Below are 20484 nucleotides of genomic sequence, written 5' to 3' on the forward strand. Positions count from 1 at the left end.
AGTATGCATATGTATGGTCCGTCCCAGGAATCTGTGGGGTAGAAGGACGAAACAAGAACTCTGCGCAAGTGGTGCGTAGGAGGGATAGGGTCAGTGACTGCTCTGGGGGGGGAGGCATTGCTTGAACGAAGCGATCAATCGCTTGCAGGAGGGGATAATTTCTATCTGAACTCTACCTTCTACTACGAGCATCTTATCCCTTAGCGGACTCGAGCTGATGCTGCCCGCAATACACTCCGCACAGATAGACTCCGCTCCCATATGAGCGAAATTACTCCACAGTACCCTGGGACGGACCATAGTCTCAAATGCTGTTACAGCTGACTCGGCTAAATTGAAAGGTATGCAACGCAAATTGATATCATTACGCTTATACAGGTTTCTGCCCAGAGACTTTAAGTACATTTATGAGAAAAATTCTGCTTTATTCAAGTATCCCACTTTTTATTCCAGAAGTCAAGGTCTTATTGCCCTGTTCTTATTCATGTTTTTTAAAGGTAATATAATCTATGAATATTCCATAAATAATGTAAATGTTCGTGTTTTCACAAAAGGTATGAGACGGTCAACAATCTTTTCTGCAAAGAAATTCTTATTTTTCCTGGATCTCCCGATGCATTAAAACTTCTACTTGCATTGCAATAAGATTGATGCATTTACTTTATAATACATAATTTCTGTAATGTAAATATTTAGCGAATATTATTGTTATTTATTACTACTATTATTACTGTAGTTAGGTTCTATATCATCAATACTATAATTTTATTGCCAATTTCTGTGGAGGTGGGAGTCTTAACCTCCCGCTACTCTGTAGGCTTCCACGGCCTGTAATAGGGATACATTTATTATTATTATTATTATTATTATTATTATTATTATCATCATCATCATCATCATCATCATCCTTGCAGGTATTAGGCCTAGTGGCCTGTTACGGTCTCCGTCCATCTTTACAGGGGGCGTCCCAAAGATCGTCTTCCATGTGGTATATAACGGAGAATTTGTCTTGGGAGTCTGGAACGGTACATCCTATTGACATGGTTAAGCCATTTTTGTCTATAGTGGTTGAGATGTTCATAAATAGGTGTAATTTTCAGTTCGTTTGTAATTAGTTCATTCCTTTTGTGGTCAAGCAAGCTGTAGCCGGCAGTCCTCCTTAGAAATCTCATTTCCGCAGTTAGGCGTTGAACATCTGAGTTTCGGACAGTCACTACCATACATGAGGACAGGTCGTGCTAGAACTTTATAAGCTTTTAACCTAGTATGTTTTTGGGTTTTCGTGGTTGTGAAAACCTGGTTGATGGTTCTTAAGGCTCCATTAAAATTTTGAATATTTTCAGATATATCAGTAACAGGTAAATATGTCAAATTTTAACCTAAATATTTAGATGAGTTTACCTGTTCTAACGTATGGGTTCAAATGCAAATTTTACTCCTACTGGCTTTTTACCTTAGAACGGCATAATTTTTGTTTTGTTTGGGGAAATTTTCACATTGAAATTTTGTGCTATTACATTCAGGTGATATATTGAGTATTGCAGCTCGTCTTCATTTGTAGCAAAAAGAACCTTATCGTCTGCATATAATAATGTCTAGAGTACAATTTCGGAAAAACGGGATGTTTCCATGAGTTGTTAGTAGCCAATGTCTGATGTTGGACTGATGGAGTTGATGTATATATTGAATAAAAGTGGTTAGGAATTAAAGATTTGGAATTAGATGAAATATTGAGTACACAATCCATAAAGATTGCAACTATTATTATTATTATTATTATTATTATTATTATTATTAATGCTACTACTACTATTACTAACGTCACCACCATCACCACAACTACCAATACTACTACAAACACTAATGAGAACATAAACTTTGGTGCCTTGTTCTACTGGTTCTTCATATTTATGCTCGATTATTGGTGGAACATCAATTATATTTGTAATACTAAGAGACAGCAGGTGTGGGGTTAATTTCAGATTGATTCAGGCTACATATTTGTTTAGTTTGGAATGATAAGTGTTTCTGTATTTATTTACAGGCTGGGTCAGAGGACTACGTGAAGCAAACGACAGCCACCAAAGAAACCAGGCACCCGGGCCAGCAGCAATACCGTCCAGTACAGTTGAATAATATCCCTCTTCCCACAACCGGAGGTCACGTCACATGTAAGTCACGTTCACATTGAATTTTGAATACATACATCGGCTATTACGAGCTGCGTAATAATATATGCTTTTTGTAATGAATAGAATTTCTTGCTCATGTTTGGCCTCTTGAATTAGAAACAGTTATTTGATTTGGATTAATATTAATTCAAAAAGTAAGCGAGAAAGTTTCGAAATGACATTTTATGTTACCGAAATAGAACCGTTTATTGCATTTTCGTATTTTTATTTATGTTGCCCTTTTCTCGGTTATTTTGACTTCACCGCTATAAATAATACGGAGAATATAGGCCTACAGGCTGAAAGGGGTATAACTGCATTCATTTCAAGAACAGAATCTTTAGGTTGTAAGTAACCGAAAAGTAAAATGTCATTTTGGCATTTGCATAACGGGTTATCCGAAAAAAAATAAAATTTGCGTCTGAAGTTTGGCTCCAATTTATGGTAAAACTATTCGGTATTGACACGTATGAGCTATAAGATATCAACACGAAGAACAAGCCGAAAAAAATATTCCTTCTTCATTTTTTCGAGAAATAGGCCTACTTAATTTGTGTAATGACGTAGAAAATTAACTGAGTAAATTTTCGTCATACTGTAAATACGTTTTTGATGATAATTTACTTACAAGTGGAATTAACAGTCAATTAATTAGGGTAATAATAAGGCAAATTAGTGCAAACTTAGAATAAGAAATGCAGCAGATGACTAAATTCTCAAGTCTAAAATTTACATTTAACATCGAGAAATTTCGGAGGGTGTACTATGGATCGAAACTGGTCAGTTTGGTGAGAGGAGATGATCATAACATTGCTTCCTAAATATGTTACTAGAAATGGTACGAGGTAGGCCTACTTCATTCATGCAACAGAAAACTGGGCCTCTGAAATCTAAGATAACACGCTATTCTATAGTTATTCTGTTCAGCGGAATGGACGTACAGAAAACTTGTAACACAGTATAAGGGCTTTATTGTTTCTAGCGTTGGTGGAATTTGTAAAATCGACATTGTATTTGACGAGATGAGTCCGAGGATTCGCTATGGGATTACCTGAGAACTGCTTTACAATAAATTGTGGACGTCCACGGAAAGAAACTCAGAGAGGTACTCCACCCTAATGGGATTCGAATCCACGCACGTGTGCAGTCTCAATGGGTAATATGCAGCTGCTCAAAAAAATGACCTTAATAACCAGGTTTCTCTTATTTTTTCTTGGTCCTTTAGTGTCTTCGTTGCTCAAAATACTCCTTCTATATGCCTCACTCCTCTACATTCCTGTTTACATGCACCTGCGTATGTGCAGCATAGCCTACTGAAGTAAAACGTGATCCTTTCAAGCAACGTACCTTCACACTTCAAAGTACAAACAATTTCATAGTTTGGGTAGGCTTAGGATTATAATAGCATGTTGCTGCGGCCATATATTTTTTCGTAAAAATGGCTTGAATTTTATAATATAAAATCTGAAGTGGTATAGAAGTGGCCATCTTTGTCACAAAGTGTGTTGTTCCATTCATTAATGTTTTGTTAATGACATGAAACTCGTTTAATATATTCAGGCCCAAAATATATTTATTTTTATATTTCTTCTGAATCTCAGCCAAAAAGTTTATTTTCCTATTGTATCTTACATTACGCTTCCTTCGAAGATATAACTTGATGTTCACACCTGTGGAGTAACGGTTAGCGCGCCCCCGGCCGCGAAATCTGGTGGCCCGAGTTCGATTCCCGATCGGGGCAAGTTACCTGGTTGAGGTTTTTCCGGGGTTTTCTCTCAACCCAATATGAGCCAATGCTGGGTAACTGTCGGTGCTGGACCCCGGACCCATTTCATCGGCATTGTCATCTTCATCTCATTTAGACGCTAAATAACCTAAGATGTCGTTAAAGCGTCGTAAAATAACCTACTAAAATAAAAAAAAGTCACTTCATATTCTTCTGTATATTTCATTTTCAAGGTCCTTCAGTGTTCCTAAAAATAAAAGATATGCGTGAAAGCTAGTAAAATTATTTTTAAACAGGGTATGGAATGTTTCACAAACATTTGTTTTATTTTTCGAAGCAAACGTTATGATAGCCACGCCTGGGGGAAACTTTGCATCACTGTCGATATAACACTCAACTAGATAATCGCTTAAAAGTTCTACTTCTTCCGGGTGATTGCCATTAGGTATTTTAAGAAGAGTTCATCTTCTGGGACATTCATGTATCCTTGTAGGGAAAGAGAAATATAAGCTTAGGAGAAAATGTGGAGATAGGGAGAGGCACTGACGTTTTGAGCAATTTGACTACACCGGTCCCGCATTCACTGCTGTAAAGTAACGGTTAACATGTCTGAATTTGAAACGAGTAGGTCCGGGTTCAAATCCTGATTGGGACAGGTTACCTGATTGAGGATTTTCCCTCGGCCAATTGAAGCATAATTGTTGGGTAACTTTCGGCTTTGGACCTCGGACTCATTTCATCATCACAATTACACTTTCCCGCCCGATTTTATCATAATCTCAGTTTCTTCCCCATATTTCGAGTTTGCTCCGATGTAGATTTGGCTGCGGAACGCCAACGAACTTGAGCCCCGTAGTGTGTGGCTATTAGTTGCTGGTGGTAGTGCTGTGTACCGTGGACTCTCTCTTGAGCTCATGGTAGCTCGTAGAACCGGTATAGAGTAACAGCAGAGATACCTACGCGGAAATGTGAAAGGATTCTGTAGTCTGTAGGGGGGGTTCGGAGGCACCCTGCAGGGGAAAGCAGCGCGGATGGTCTTAGGGCATGCACATCTTTTCATTCCGGGTAGTACAATGGACCCACCCAACGGTATACGTAGGAGGGCAGTCCCAAATTCATGCCCCTCCCCTGAAGGGGACTAGTAGATATACGCCGATATCGATTCACGTGTGTGGGTTTGTGTTTTACAATAATTCGTCTCTAGAAACGAACATAGGAATGTTGAACTACGATACTCAGGGTCACAAGAAAATGTTTGGGGTTTTCATACGTGTGCTAGCCACAAGCATACCCGAGGCTTAAGCGGTAGGCACCGTTTACTTACTGCTTGGGTTGGGTTCGATTTTCGCATGGAGTAATTATCTGCTTTAGTTTCCTTTTTAGAAATTTTCCCAAATGTAAGTGGAATAGTGAATGTCGGGTAATTCCGTTACGAATCTACGGCCTCATCTCACCAAATGCATCGTTATCACAAATTTCATCGACGCTATATAATCTGGTACTTGATATTGCGTTGTTGAACAAGAGACTAAAAATAAAAGAAACGTTCAATACATTTAGCATTGCCGAATTACTTAAATGTTCCATCGTTGAGGTAGTATCTATGAAAATGTGGAATACCTGGTGAAACATGACAGATGATTCGTACAGGCCTCGAGCGGTGAGGTTCTGAGTGTAAACTTGTAGCTAGGGCGTCAGAGCTATTCATTATCAACACATTTGAAAAACCTATATTTTTTTATAATATTAGAGAATTTTGGACACCATTACCCATCGCTTATTTGAACATCAACTCTCCTGAATATGAGCTGCATCATTCAAGCCGTCTCTGTTCGCCACACGTGACACCGCACTGTGATGGATAATCCCATTCGCTTGCCAAGAGTCGAACCTGTGGCCTTCCATTCTGTATACCCTACTTCTAGAAGAAAATAATGTTGAATATCGATATTAAATGGGCTGGCTGGATGTTTGAGCATCCTTGAAATTGTTATGTCATGTAACGATAAGTCTAATTTTACTCCGATGCCAAATGTACTCAAGGCGAACGAAACGACATCTTAAAATAGGCCCGCAACTCCCAAGTCGTCCAAAATAAGTAAAAGTTATGAACTGGGCCACTTTTCTGGAATGAGAGCGCTTTTCTTCAGTCGCTCATTCGACACTTAGAAGGGAAAATAAAGACGGTGTCTTCTATTTTGAATTGTCTACTGATTTGTCAGCGCACTCGAAAAATTAAAATTTCCAGTCGCATATTATCCAACGGACACCAGGTTCCGACATTTGTGATGTGGAATCCAATTGTAGGGTTCAGAGCCATAGTGGGCCAAGTGCCATTTATTAAAAACTGAGAAAGCAAGTGTTAAAATTAAGTGAATACCATACTTCAGTGAAGATTGACTTATCGTTTAGTTTTAATGTGTATACTTTATATTACCTGCTATATGTTTCCATTAAATTATGGTAATAACTTCATTTTAACCCTTGTTTTCTACGGTTTTAGTAAATGGCGCTTGGCCCACTATGGTTCTGAACCCTTCAGCTGTGTGAGAGGTTTTATTAGTTTTTCTACTCTTCGCGGCCATAGGTCTAATAGTAAATTACTGGATCAATGGGCTTAGCGTAAGATTAATCATTCTTTCTTTTCTGAAAATGTGCGCGGCTCTTATACTTATTACCGTCAAATACAGTGCGATTGAAAAGTTCTTCCGCAGCTCTATTAATTCTAGTAACCCTAAAATACAATTCTGTAGAAAGTTGGCACTCCCCCTTTCATTCCGGTTTGACAACCTCACACTCAAAGTTCATCATATACTTAGCAGCCAGTGCTCCCACTTGAGTTCTCTACCAAATACACTTGAATTTTCTACCTAGTAGATTCTCGGCTACACAAGCACTGCGGAGAGACTTTTCGATCGCACTGTGTTATGTCATGGTAACCTGTTATTGAAAGTGAAGCCAACCATCGAAACGTTTTGGTGCCGTATATTGGTATAGAGACAATGGTCCGAAGATAGTTCTCTGTGAAGGAGACTAATGGTCCGAAGACATATTTCTGTGAAGGAGACTAACCACAAGATCAAAATACATGCAGTAGCCATATTATGCACGCTGAGGAACAGGATCAAATACCGTCAAAAGAAATTAAATGAGCATAACGAAAATGACATAAATTTTGCCATAGTTCTGACGCTTTCTGCAGCAATTCATTGCCTTTCTGATGTTGCGAATAGTAAATTTCATGCTAGAAGATGTACTGATTACACCTTTATTCATGAAATCGGTAATCTTGAAGGTACAAATTTAATGTAAATTCTCACTAGAAAAATAAATTGTGCTTTAATGGTTTGACTGTAATTTCAAACACATACGTAAATGAAATTATATAATGTATACCCAACAGAAATATCAATTGTCATTTTATAGTTTGCAAAGAATTGTTCATAATCCCAAGAGGGAGAAATTTGATTTAATTTATGCATTGCGGTTTAAGTGTATGCATGTTGTTTTTTTCTAAAATTTACATAATTTAATGATTTCCAACGTTATTCTACTTTCCAAAATGAGCATTTGACAGAGACCTAATTATTGAAATATGAGTATATTAGATATTACTTCAGTAGTCAAGCGGAAGAAATGAGTTCACGCCAGAGACCATAATAATCCTTTTAACAGTGAGGCGCTCTCCGATATTCGCTACCTGTTCTGACAGTCCGTTTGATGACTCAAATCTTTTGTAAAAGTCGCAACAAAAAGCAAAAATGATTTTACATATCGATGGCTAAGAAGTGTTACCTCGCATCTACGAAAATGATCATTTCGTTTAACTACATTGTAATTTAGATGAACTACGTTACTATTACATTCACAAAATTCGACAGTTAACTAATATTGTGTCCTCGAGTAGATCTTGGAAAGCAGGAAGATAAGCTGTATAAAAATTTGTCTATTTTGAGAAGAATTAATTTTAAAATATTCTTTTTATTTACCTGTAAATTTACAGATGCGATGTATCGCTTTTTAGCGATCGATTTGATAATTTATTTCTCGCAGGAAATCATTTTTTCCTTTATACGAACTTGATATTATCATTTGTTTATAGTTAATTACAAAAGATCAGGAAGATTATTCGTTTATCCATTTTTAAGTAGATGCCTTTGTGTGTTTTCGATTTAAAATAAGAGCCCATAAATGTTACTAGAATTATTAGTCTATATTTAATGACAATCACTCACACGTAAACTGACCCTTAGGAAGTGAATATGATCAGAATCCGAGTATTGTTTTAGGGGAAATCGCTCTATATAGAGAGATGCATTTTCAGAATATTTTTTTTCTTCATGAGGGGTTTTGAAAACTTGTATTTCGTTGAAGATATTGGAATCTAATTTTTGTCGTGACCGCCATTATGGTTATGTGGATAGCGCGTGCTCTTCCTGGCCAAGCGGTCCGAGGTTCGATTCCCTGTCTGGCAATGGAAGAAATTTGTCTTCCGTCCACGGGACTGGGTGTTTGTCCGTCGTCTTGTGATTTTCCTGTGATGTCTCTGCGGTGCCTCTGTGCCGTGCTAGTGCCATGACCAGGGAAGCCCCGCACTTCTGAGATGTCTAGTGTGTGATTCAGATTCTCCTTCCCCCAACCCGCAGACAGAAAAGGGTGAGGTTTAACTGACTAAGAAAGAAAGAAGAATCGCAATGTAGTGAGGAAGTACAAAGCAGACTGATAGTTGAATGAATTAATAAACAAATACTTATAAATTAGTAAGTAAACAAACAACGATACAAAATCTAATTTTCACTGGGAAAAGAAAAGAAAAATTGATGAAAGACCTGATACAGCTACACATTCCCTGCCGGATATGTATGCAAAAAGTGTAACTTTGAGAGAAAATGTATGGAATTAGGTTCCAAAAAACCTTTGTCACTTTGTGGGATACAGTAATTTTCGACAGAATGGACATATATAATAAAAATGACCCTGAGAATGAAATTTGCAGACGGTGGAATAATTACAAGAAAATATGAAAACAAAATCAATGTAATATCAGACTAGGTTTAGGCTTTATAGCGAAGATATTCAGAGTGGGAGTGAAATAACGCTGTAGATTGAAAGAGACGATAGGTTACACTTAAATGAATAGGATCTCTATAGACATATTACGTTTTGTGATTGAATGCACGGTTAGTTAGAAAATTAATTTGGAAGTTTCAGCAGTGTGGCAACATCGCCGCTAATACACTGCTCTTTCTTGTAATACAGATATAAGAGGTCAACGAACTCATGTCTGTCTCCCTACCTTTCACCTCTCTCTCTCTCTCTCTCTCTCTGACTACAACATTGCAATCTGCATCATTCAGCGGCTTTTAATGGTATTTAAATTAAATTTATATGAAAACCGTCCACGCTATTGGAATATGTCAGAGGGATAAATTATTCTTTATTAGATTTTCTGTCAATATGGAATAAAATCTACCTTACTTGTATTAGTTACCAAATAAGAGAGAGTGAAACATTTGAAAAAAAATGACAAGACTATGTACTTTCCACCAATATAATATTACACTTTTTGTTACATACAACATAAACTATTCGCTCTGAAAATCATCAGGAATATTTGACTTCCACTCTGTATATTTCCTTACTTCATAGGGAGTGGGGAAACTATAAATACTATTTGCGAAGAGGGTGTAAGAGAATCAGTGTTAAGTTAGAAAGCGGAATGAAGATAATGAATTAGAGGTTATAGAAGGGAAGTATGACGATGTGTAGACGAAAGAATCAGAAAGAAAGAAGTTTTACACTAAAAACTTTCGAGGAAAGTATGCGTAGAAGGAAGGGGATGGTAGGGGAAAAGAGTGAATACAAGAGATGTAAGTCAGTGATTAAATCCCACTTTCCAGTGATGAATGGCAGATGAAACGAGTTGGGAAATATGAAATGCGTTGAGGTGCATCGGAAATGGGGCGTGTTTATTACAGATTTCGGAACAATATGGATCTAATTCGAGCCGCGGGGGAGGGGGCGGTGACTCAGGAGGGAAGTCTCCATCAAGCCGCAGCTGTCCCGCTCCATGGGGGTGGCGCGGCGCCCGTTCAGTTGGCAGGATGCGGTTGTGAGGTTCACAGCGTCGGTCAGTCCACAATGTTCGGCTGGGACGGAACGGAAGGGCAACCAGAAGCCTCGTGGAACGAGTTTAGTGGCCTCTACCGCGCCTTCCTCAAGAGTGTGACATTGAGTGAAGTAGACCACGAGGAGCGACCCGTTTGTTATACGTGTGTGCCCAGTCGCGAACTGACTCCCGATTCCACCCTCGGTTTTGACCCCATCATCTTCCTCTCCTGCTACTTCTTGCAGTCTCCAAAAGGTATGTTAGTTTGTTATTCTCGCTTGGACTCTGAGATTTAGGCTCTCATGTTACAGGACTTGCAGAGTTAGATGCATATATTTCAAATTTCACAGTAGAAATTTTAGAGTCATTGCAATTTATTTTTCGAATTATTTTTAAACTTTAGCTCTTGCAGTTTTAATAAGAGAAATTGGTTCAGCTCTGTTTCAGATTTCTTCGTTTTAATCTTCATGTTTAAGTACATTCACAGATCCATTTAGGAATGTTATACTTATTTAAAACCAGGATTTATTATTATTATTATTATTATTATTATTATTATTATTATTATTTATTTTCGCACTAAAGTTCTTAATTTGTTATATATGTTTTTTAATTAGACCCAGAATTTTCGTTCTCAGTTCATTTAATTTCCAATGAAGTTTCGAATTGACCAACACAAATATTTTTATCTTCTGCAGTTCGATATCATTTCAGATTTGTTGCGTTACACACGACTTTCATAATGCGTATCACCATCATTACCATCGTCACAATTATTACTAAATTTAATCATGGAGTTCTTAAAATTTAAACGTTTAGCAGATGACACTTATTTCCTAACACGGTAAAAAATATTTTAAGCTTACGTAAGATAAAATTACGTCGTGCCTTCTTTTTCGCGGTACTAGATAACTTTGTTCAATATTGCGCTACGAAATTTTTCATACACCTAGGTAATAATTCCTATACGCAATTTATGGAAGAATGGTTAATTCTTACACCCATGCTAGGAGATATTGCGATCTGAATAATCCCTGTCTTCCTTCTGGGTTTGAGTCAGCATCTTTAAAATTCTAATTTTATTTATTAATCACTCCCGATACCATTGAGAAGGGATTCGTATGTTGCATGTATAGATGATAGTTTCGGAATCATAGGGAAATTGCATTTTATTACGTAGAACCCATTACAATTTCAGCACTACTGCTATTACTACAAGTACTGTGGGGTATGCTGCTACTACTACTATTGTTCCTACTGGGAGTACCTCTGTTATCAACACCGTTAACAGTACCATCACCATATTCAATACACTAACACTATTACTACTACATCTAATAGTCCCGCGTCATGGCCTAAGGCGTCCTGCTTAGGACTCGTGTTACGGATTGCGCGGTGGTTCGAGTCCTAAGAGGGGAAGACATTTTCACATGTAATTTCCGTCAGTGTATGGGACCGATGCCTTCCCATCATCGTGATGCACTTCGCGAGCTACAATAGGTAGCGGTCCACACCTGTGGAGTAACGGCTAGCATGTGTGGCCGCGAAACCAGGTGGCCCGGGTTCGATTCCTGGTTGGGGCAAGTTACCTGGTTGTGGTTTTTACTGGGGTTTTCCCTCAATCCAATATGAGCAAATGCTGGGTAACTTTCGGTGTTGGACCCCGGACTCATTTCACCGGCACTAACACCTCTATCTCATTCAGACGCTAAATAACGTAGATGTTGATAAAACGTCGTAAAATAACCTACTAAAAATAAGTAGCGAAATCCTGTTACGAAAGCCAGCTATGACGGCTGGGCAGATCATCGTGCTTACCACACAATACCTCAATTCTAGTTGGATGTTCGTCCACCACTGCTTCTACATGAGGCGAACAGACGGTTTGTCGGTCTGGGCCCTTAAAGATCTGTAGCGCAGCGTATTATTATTATTATTATTATTATTATTATTATTATTATTATTATTATTATTATTGCTAATAGGAGTACTACTTCATACGATACCAACAACCAGCACCTACACCGTCACTAACGTCACACGAGAACCGCCACCATCTTGAATAGAAACAAAACCTCTTAAAATTTCTGCAACAACAAAGTTTTGTATTCTTTGCTACCCTTTGACGTGTCGGATAGCTGTGACTTGTTTCCTGGCGTAAAGTCCTTTTAGATGAATTTCCCAGTCTGTCGTGCACATCATCTACAATACTAGTAGGCGTATACTCCGGCATCGATAGCACATGGTTCTCACTTTCACCCAGATGGGGACCTGCCCTTTCCAGTTTCCGGGCCATTGCCGTTATTGTTTCAACTACTGTTACCGCTATTACTTACTTATTTACTTATGGCTTTCAAGGAATCCGGAGGTTCATTGCCGCCCTCACATAAGCCCGCCACCGGTCCCTATCCTGAACAAGATTAATCTAGTCTCTATCATCATATCCCACCTCCCTCAAATCAATTTTAATATTATCCTCCCATCTACGTCTCGGCCTCCCCAAAAGTCTTATTCCCTCCGGCCTTCCAACTAACACTCTATATCCATTTCTGGATTCGCCCATATGTGCTACATGTCCTGCCATGTCCTACCGTTATTATTATTATTATTATTATTATTATTATTATTATTATTATTATTATTGCTACTTTACCAGTACAATTTATATTAACAGTAATGGTCTGAAAGTAATATTATCACCGAAAACAATACTATTACCATCACCAACGCTACTATTACTAAATATTACTACCATTAATATTAGTACCATAAACATTGCAATTACCACCACCATTGCCACTGTTACAGTTACTACCATTAACACTTCTTTTATCACCAGGAACGTAGCACCACCACCCCCAGTAGGTAAAATATTGCTACCACTACCAATACTGCTAATACTAACACTACTTTCTGTAGAATCAGAGTAATAAATGTTGTCTTATTAGAAAGACTCTTGTCTTGCGAGGTAATTCTTCTGGGTATATGAAAACTGTACTTCACCTGTGCTTCCATTCCTGTCTCAAGTATTAAGATGATGTCATCATGATTTGTATCTGAATAATTTAGATCGTTTTAATATTGACTAGTGTCCTTTGCTTTGACAGAAATTGATAGCGTTTCTAGCTATAAATCCTAGAGACTGGTGTTAGATTCCAAGAGGAAAGAAGAAATTTAAAGCATGTCCATATTTATTTGGACTGTATGTGTGACTCTCGTATTATTTCCCTGTGTTAACTTATAACTTAGCCTTCTGCCATGCTGACACCATTATCAGGCAGTGTGAATGTCGGATTTTGGTTCATAATTGCTATGCGATTTTACGATGTTAGTGAGCAAGGAAGTTCAGATGTTTCAGTCCTTGAAGACGAATGGCTTTATGTTCGTCAGATCATTTCCCATCTTTTTCGTTGCTTTGTTTCGAGTATGTTTTGTGTTTCCCCATGTCTGCGACTTCGGCATTAATTCTAACCGAATATAGGCAAAGTACTTCATCGTGTTTGATCGACTCTATAGTGAGGATCACGTAAGTGTGGTTCCTAAGAGTCTAATTTGGCCGTCTCTTCAGTGTTGCCAACTAAAACCAGTTATCACCGAAGAGAGAAAAATCATAATGCTACGTACTGAAATAATAATAATAATAATAATAATAATAATAATAATAATAATAATAATAATAATGCCTTGCTTATTTACCACATCTCATCTTAATGTTGCGAGATGTTTTCTAAATGGTTCAGTAAATTATGAGATAGTATATTTTCGTCCTGGACTTGTTGCATAAGTATTATGTTGGTAATTAGGATTAGTATGATCTAATATTAAAATTTCTTTTGTCTGGCAATATGAAATTCTTTGCTTTAACTAAACAGTTTACGATTCACGAGACCTAACCTAAAAATGTAGTTTGATCCCGTGAAATGATTAGTACGAATTCCGAAAACAGAACACCACTTTAAAATGTGCAGCTTACTCTAAAACTTACAAGCACTTTCTTTCTTGGGGAAGTCGCTACCACGCTATTTCATTTCTTGGACATTTTAATAAAAATCTAAACACGAAAGAATTTCATTAAAATGTCAAATATATTTACATATATGTTTCATACGAAGTAGGTCTATAAGCTATTTATTATTTAATTACACTTACCTGAATATAGAGTTGAATTGGAATCACAACGCAACAGAACTGAATTGTGTATTGATATTAATATTAATATTAATATTAATACCGGTATTACTAATTAATTATTAATTCACAAGCCTAGGTACTTGCATTGCCATCAGTTTACTTGACTGCAAACCGAAGTTATTGCTGCCAACCTAACAGTTAGAAAATAACTGCCAGTTGTAATATTTATCAGTACCCGAAATTCGAAACGAAGTTGGTAAAAGAAAATTCAACCTGAGAGCTAGAAAATCACTGTAATCCCCTAGCATATGTATAGTAATAGGGGGGAAAATGGTTAGGTTTCAGCCTTAGGGTATTAAGTAAGCTGACCCGGACCTCGTCGAAGTGTTCCTTCAGGCGTGCTGGCCCCTTTACCAGCTCTTCAGGCAGGCATATCTCTTGAAATCATTGGTTTATACGTTTATCATATTCAAGAACGTATGTTACGTCTTCACTACTTAGTACTTACACATCACGAACGATGTCCATTATAGTATCATTGTGGTTCATATTGAGAAACTTAAGTTAGTGTGGTTATTGAGTAAAATCTTGTTAAAAGTGTGTGGAAGTTAATCCAACCAATCCCTCATATTCTTCATAATGCATCATTAAGGCTGTTAGGAATTTCTTCAGTGCACCACGTGTCTATTTGAATGACCATCGTAATGTCAGGAGCAGGCTAGTTGGTTATCATTCAGTCTTGTCTGTTTTTGTTCGGTCATACATAGTGGCACACGAAATGCAATACCATTTAATTATCTCATTACAGTTTTAATATTGTAGGTTCGATGATTCTAACTGCGCTAGTGGATGCCGAAATTCATGGAAAATCCGATAGTTAGCATCACAATTCTAGAGGAGCTGAGTTGCGAGGGTTAACCGCCATATGAAGCTGTTCGTCACATTTGTTCCACAAAAATAATCCGAAAAGGCTTCAGTTATTTTGCCTTTGCTTGAATTATGGTTATTTAACATGAATTCCCGCATTTTTACTCGTATTCTGTAGTCATCATGATGATTCAGCCAAGTTGGCTTTAGAGAAACCAAAATACGACAGACATTTTCAATGATAAATTTGTCTATTACTAGCAATAGAAATATTACCAGGGATTGATCAGTTACTATATTGTTTACTGTTAATTGAAATGCAATGCGTAGCTCGGAGAAGGGCGATGCATTTTAACACATAAAAAATGAGTATAAATACTGTTTGAAGCGGAAGTGAAGTACTTTTTGTTCTGCCTAGCTTTTTGGCGCATATTGAAACGAAAGAACGCGAAACAGAAAATCTTATAGGCAAAATACTATTAAAGCTTGCTATTTTAAAGTTGTTAAAGGAATAGCTTTCTTCACTGCCTCTCTGTATGTGGGAACTCGAAGCAAAATTTACCAGCCATTTCTTGACCACATTTATGTATATATATATATATATATATATATATATATATATATATATATATATATATATAAGAATGTATAAACATTTTCCTGTGTCCAAAGCTATGTCACTTTAATTTTTCTTCTCCACACCTATCTTCCCACTATCCTCCTAGTCCATTTTCCCTCATTGATCTCCTAACATCTTCTAGCCATGTGATATTCGGCCGACCTTTGTTTCTTTCTTCCAGAGGGAAGCCTATTTAACACTTTCCTAGGTAATCTCTGTTTTGGCATTCTTCTAACGTGACCATACCATTCTAGTTGTCTATATTTAACAAAATGTAATATAGAAATTGGAAACTTCATTTCTTGCCTGATTACATTATTTCTAATTCTTTCCAATTTGAAATATCTGATCTTCTTAAAATAATCCATTTCTGTTGATAATAATTTCAACTGATAATTTTTGTACATTCTCCAGGATTCAGCTCCATTATGTTATAGTACTTCGAACTGTTGATTGATAAATCTGCATTTTTGTGTCTTTTGTTGTACGTTTATCCAACAGTACCCCATTTAGCATTGATATTGCTGATCTTCCTGCCATTATTCTGATATTTATGTCCTTTTCTTGTTGATTGTTTTATTAATTTTTACACCCAAATAAGTAGACTATATTCATTACAACGTTTAATAGAACCCTTTCCATTTTCTAAAGTCAAATCTGTTGTTTCATCTGCACAGATCATTTATGTTTTCTCTAAATTTATTGTTAGACCCCATTACCATATTCTTCTAACAATTTTCTAGTAGTATATTCCATATCTTCATAATCTTTGGTTATAACCAGGTGGTCATCTGCAAATAATAATAATAATAATAATAATAATAATAATAGTAATAGTAATAGTAATAGTAATAGTAATAGTAATAATAATAGTAATAGTAATAGTAATAGTAATAGTAATAGTAATAGTAATAATAATAATAATAATAATAATAATGTATAAACTGTTTCTGTTCCAATAGGTACTCACATTCCACTGAATTTTCTTTTCCATATTTCTAAAGTTGATACTGAAAAACAAACTATATCGAAAAGTCATTAATTGAATAATTATTCGTCTTCATTAGTAAGGAGTGATTTTTTCAAATAATAATACAGAATTCTTACGCGATACAGTTTGTACTCCAATTATGCTGAACTTCTGCAAAAAGCATTTGAAGACTCGTTAGCAGGTGCGTGGGAGGCGTCCCAGTTCCTTCTGCCGTGCATGCCTTTGCACTAAGAGTGTTATAAATTATGAGAAATTTTAGAGTGTAATACATTGAGGAGGAAGGCCACTGTTTTGGCACAGCCCCCGAGAGTGATACCTAGTATTTTAGAATTATTATTATATGCGCACGGTGTCGCACCCCTCCCTTATTGGCACGCACTGTGTTCGTGACAAAAACCTTTGAAATGTCGCTTTTTTATCACGTAATGCTGTCACCCACATCGAGCGTCAGGGCTATTCATTTCGGAACTTTGGATTCAATCCCAGGGTCTTTTTCCTCTTTCCGCTAGTGCCCACGATTCTTTCTTAAGTTGGGAGTAGTCTTATTAGGTTGACGCTTATCAAGTGGGTAATAATTGCATGGTGTTCATTACAACTGTGTCATAAACTTGTCTAGTAGGGTGTTATTTTCCTAATCTTTTTTGAAAACTAGAGTATCTAACAGTAAAGGGTAGACGGCGTTTACCTGAACGTAACCCGCTTCCTGGCGATCGCTCTGTGGTTTATTTGAATCCATGTGGCTGAAATATCAAAGTCTCTGGATTTACACAACATTGTGTTCTTTTCTCTTATATTTCCAGTAGGAAACAGCGACTGTTATAGGAAACGAGTTAGGCTAGTATCTTCGCAGAATTATTTGGTTCAGAACAAGAACCGTTACCTACAAAGGAATTTTTCATATCAAAACACAGGTTATAATACATAATGACATCTGTAGAAAAATCAATGCAAATTAAAAGCTATATGATGTATCTTATGTACCGCATACCCCAAATTCCGTGAAATTTTTTTTTTCACTGACTATCACGGGATTGGGTATCTTGCTTGAAGTTCACCGATGTCTCAAAAGTAGCTGAAAGATGCACTCTTTCGAGAAAGATGTCTGGCGCTATGATCGAATGGCAAAGCTTTGACTGACATTCAGTTTTAAAAAAAGTAGATTATAGAATTGAATTCTCATATAATATTATCTTAGTCTGTTTTCCAGTACTCAATCATTTTTGCAACTATATTTGTTTTGTGCGAGATCGTGCGCATTTGCTTGTTTTCCGCACAGAACCAATACGCGGTAAGTGTGAAATACCACATTCAGTATTCCCAACGTAACACACACAACAATTTCCCTCTTCTTACCGCTGAAGCGCGGCATTCATTTTACTGCTTTAGGCTTTTAACATATTATTTTTAGAGACGTTTAACATAGTAATAATTATAAATTGGAAACTTACCACTGCAATTTCACCTAAATTGCAATGTTAATTATTGTTTTTAAATATTTTCAAAAATTAAGTAAAGTCTACTACTCCACGAAACTTATTGCATTCCTGATACAAGTAACATTAAGGAAGCCGTGAAAGAATCAACAAGATTCTAGATGCGGATGTTATTACTGCAATATGTTATATAAATAATATTGTTAAAATATTAAAATGAAAAATAAATCATTACATAACCTTACCGTTTGTTTTAAGTTCGCATTTATAGACTGGGGGGGGGGGGAACAAGACAGACGTATATCACGGCCTGCTGGAGTATAGTAAACCCAGAAAACATTTTATAGCAACAATGTTGAAGAAAGATATTTTGGTTTTCCGAAGTTGCCGTCATTAAACAGAAACCAACATGGAGATTTCATTGCAACTAATTAGAAATTCGTCTTTCAGGTATGTAATAAACGATCTTCGCACAAAATAATGTACGATACACGAGCGGTATGTTTGTTTTCATGTTCTCGGAAATTAAAAAAGCTCAACTACGTTTCGCTTTTTCAGTCTTTTCCTCGACCACGAAAACGTCAACATACCGCTCTTGTAACGTATATTACTATCTTTTATTTGTGTATGATAAAAGACATTTCACATTTAGTAAACTCATCGTAGCCAAAGTAACAAGGAAAGAAAGAAGCGGAAGCAAGAAGATCCGAGCCTTTGACGTCATGCATATCAATGTGTGATGCAAGGCATTCGATTAGTCCGGCTCAAATAGCAGTAGTAGTATTTTTGTTTAACGACGTTTCCAACTGTAGATATTATTCAACGTCGAATTTCGACGTGGGAAAAAAATGGCCGATAAATTTTGCCTGGAGACCCTTATCAGGGACAGGGTTAATTTTACATGCTGTAGGTACAGTACAGGACTTCGGCTATACTTATTGTTCGAAGGAAACCATAGTGGAATTTTATCGCTCTTCAGAATTATAGGGCTACTAAATAAATAGGCCTATACCTGAAAATTTCACTTTTCTATACGAAAAGTTGAGAAAATATTTCTTTTGAATAAAAAATCAAACTTGTGAAAAATGAGCATTATAATTAAAACTTACATTCTTATAATGCACTTCTCAGGCAAATCTAAAAATTAACATGGATACAGTTTTAATAAGTTCTCTTCCCTTTATCTATTGAATCAGTGCTGGCCATCCCTGAATATAACTCGACCAAGCGGCATATACCACCTCTTTCGTCTGTCTCTTTCCTTTCCGCTGTAAAGCGCTCAGGTTCTCCTGGGCTCTAAAGCGCGCGCTTGCTCCTGTGGGCATCAATTGATATGCCTGATCTAGATCGTCAAGAAAGTAATCCTGAGTCCGTATATGCCTGTGAATATCAGGAACTACACGATGAAAAATATACCAATGAAGTATATTACTATGGCCCGATTGTATAAACCATTTAATCTTAGATCAGAGGTTAAATTGATCCTTGTTTCAGCTGAACTTGGAATTTTGTGTTGTATAAAGTCTAATCTGAGATTAATTTGTCTCAAACTAAAGTCAACTTTGACTGAAGAAATTTCTCCGATTAAGTTAGATGATCCAAGTTCAGTTATTTCGTTTCTGTTTGAAATATGCGAGTGACAGATTGTGCAAATAAAATATCCATTATTATTAATTTTAATAGATATGTTAGGTACATTTATATATATTTCTTTCAATTTCTTGCCTTAATACACAAACATTCTTATATTTTATAAGGCTCTATCGTGTTCAGCAGTATCAAATAACATAACCTATAATTATATTATGTTTATAACAACCATTAATTATTAATGGATATGACAGGTACATTCATAAATGTTCAGTTAACTGTATTACTAAAGGAAAATTGTCGTTTTATAAAGCTTTATTATGTTTAGCAGTATCAAACACCATAACATGATAACAACTTGGAGAACAGTCAACCTTCTTCTTATTGTCCGCCATTATTTACATAGCACAAAAAAACCAGTGTCTCCAACAGAATGTAATACGGAAAGTCGCCAAAAAGTAGTTGTAAAGTCGCTAGATTTCTCATTATCAACAAAGAAGGATTAAATTTTGTCACTATGGGATGCTAAAAAGGTCCCTACATCTCTATTTAAGCAATATAAAAGTTAAAAGAAATTGTTGTTGAAAAAGAGTTAAAGTCACTAGATTGGCAACACTGAACAAACCTGTGTAACATGATCCGCGCATCACGTATTTCACCTGTTTATGCGATGTTGCCAAATCCTTTTCACGTGAACTTAGATTGCATTTGAACCAAGGTAATTTGATCGCAGAAAAGTTTTATACAATAGAAGAAGTGTCTGAACTCGGTTCACTTTTCGATCTTCGATCAAAGTTGATCTTTAGTCAGGGAGTTTTATACAATTGGGCCTTAGAGGTGTAAGTAT

The 20484-nt window shown here is 36.6% G+C and overlaps 1 protein-coding gene across 2 annotated transcripts in view; it reads left to right on the forward strand.

The window, feature by feature from the left end:
- Nucleotides 1–20484, forward strand: part of cher (filamin protein cher) — a 1020924-nt gene that overhangs the window by 855019 nt on the left and 145421 nt on the right. For both annotated transcript variants that reach the window (XM_069837665.1, XM_069837667.1), the window contains one exon: nt 2045–2171. In XM_069837665.1, coding sequence (XP_069693766.1) covers nt 2045–2171 — 127 coding nt within the window. The remainder of the gene's footprint in view (nt 1–2044; nt 2172–20484) is intronic.

Source organism: Periplaneta americana, chromosome 10 (genome assembly GCF_040183065.1).
Source record: "Periplaneta americana isolate PAMFEO1 chromosome 10, P.americana_PAMFEO1_priV1, whole genome shotgun sequence".
In the NCBI taxonomy this organism is placed as follows: Eukaryota; Metazoa; Arthropoda; class Insecta; order Blattodea; family Blattidae; genus Periplaneta; species Periplaneta americana.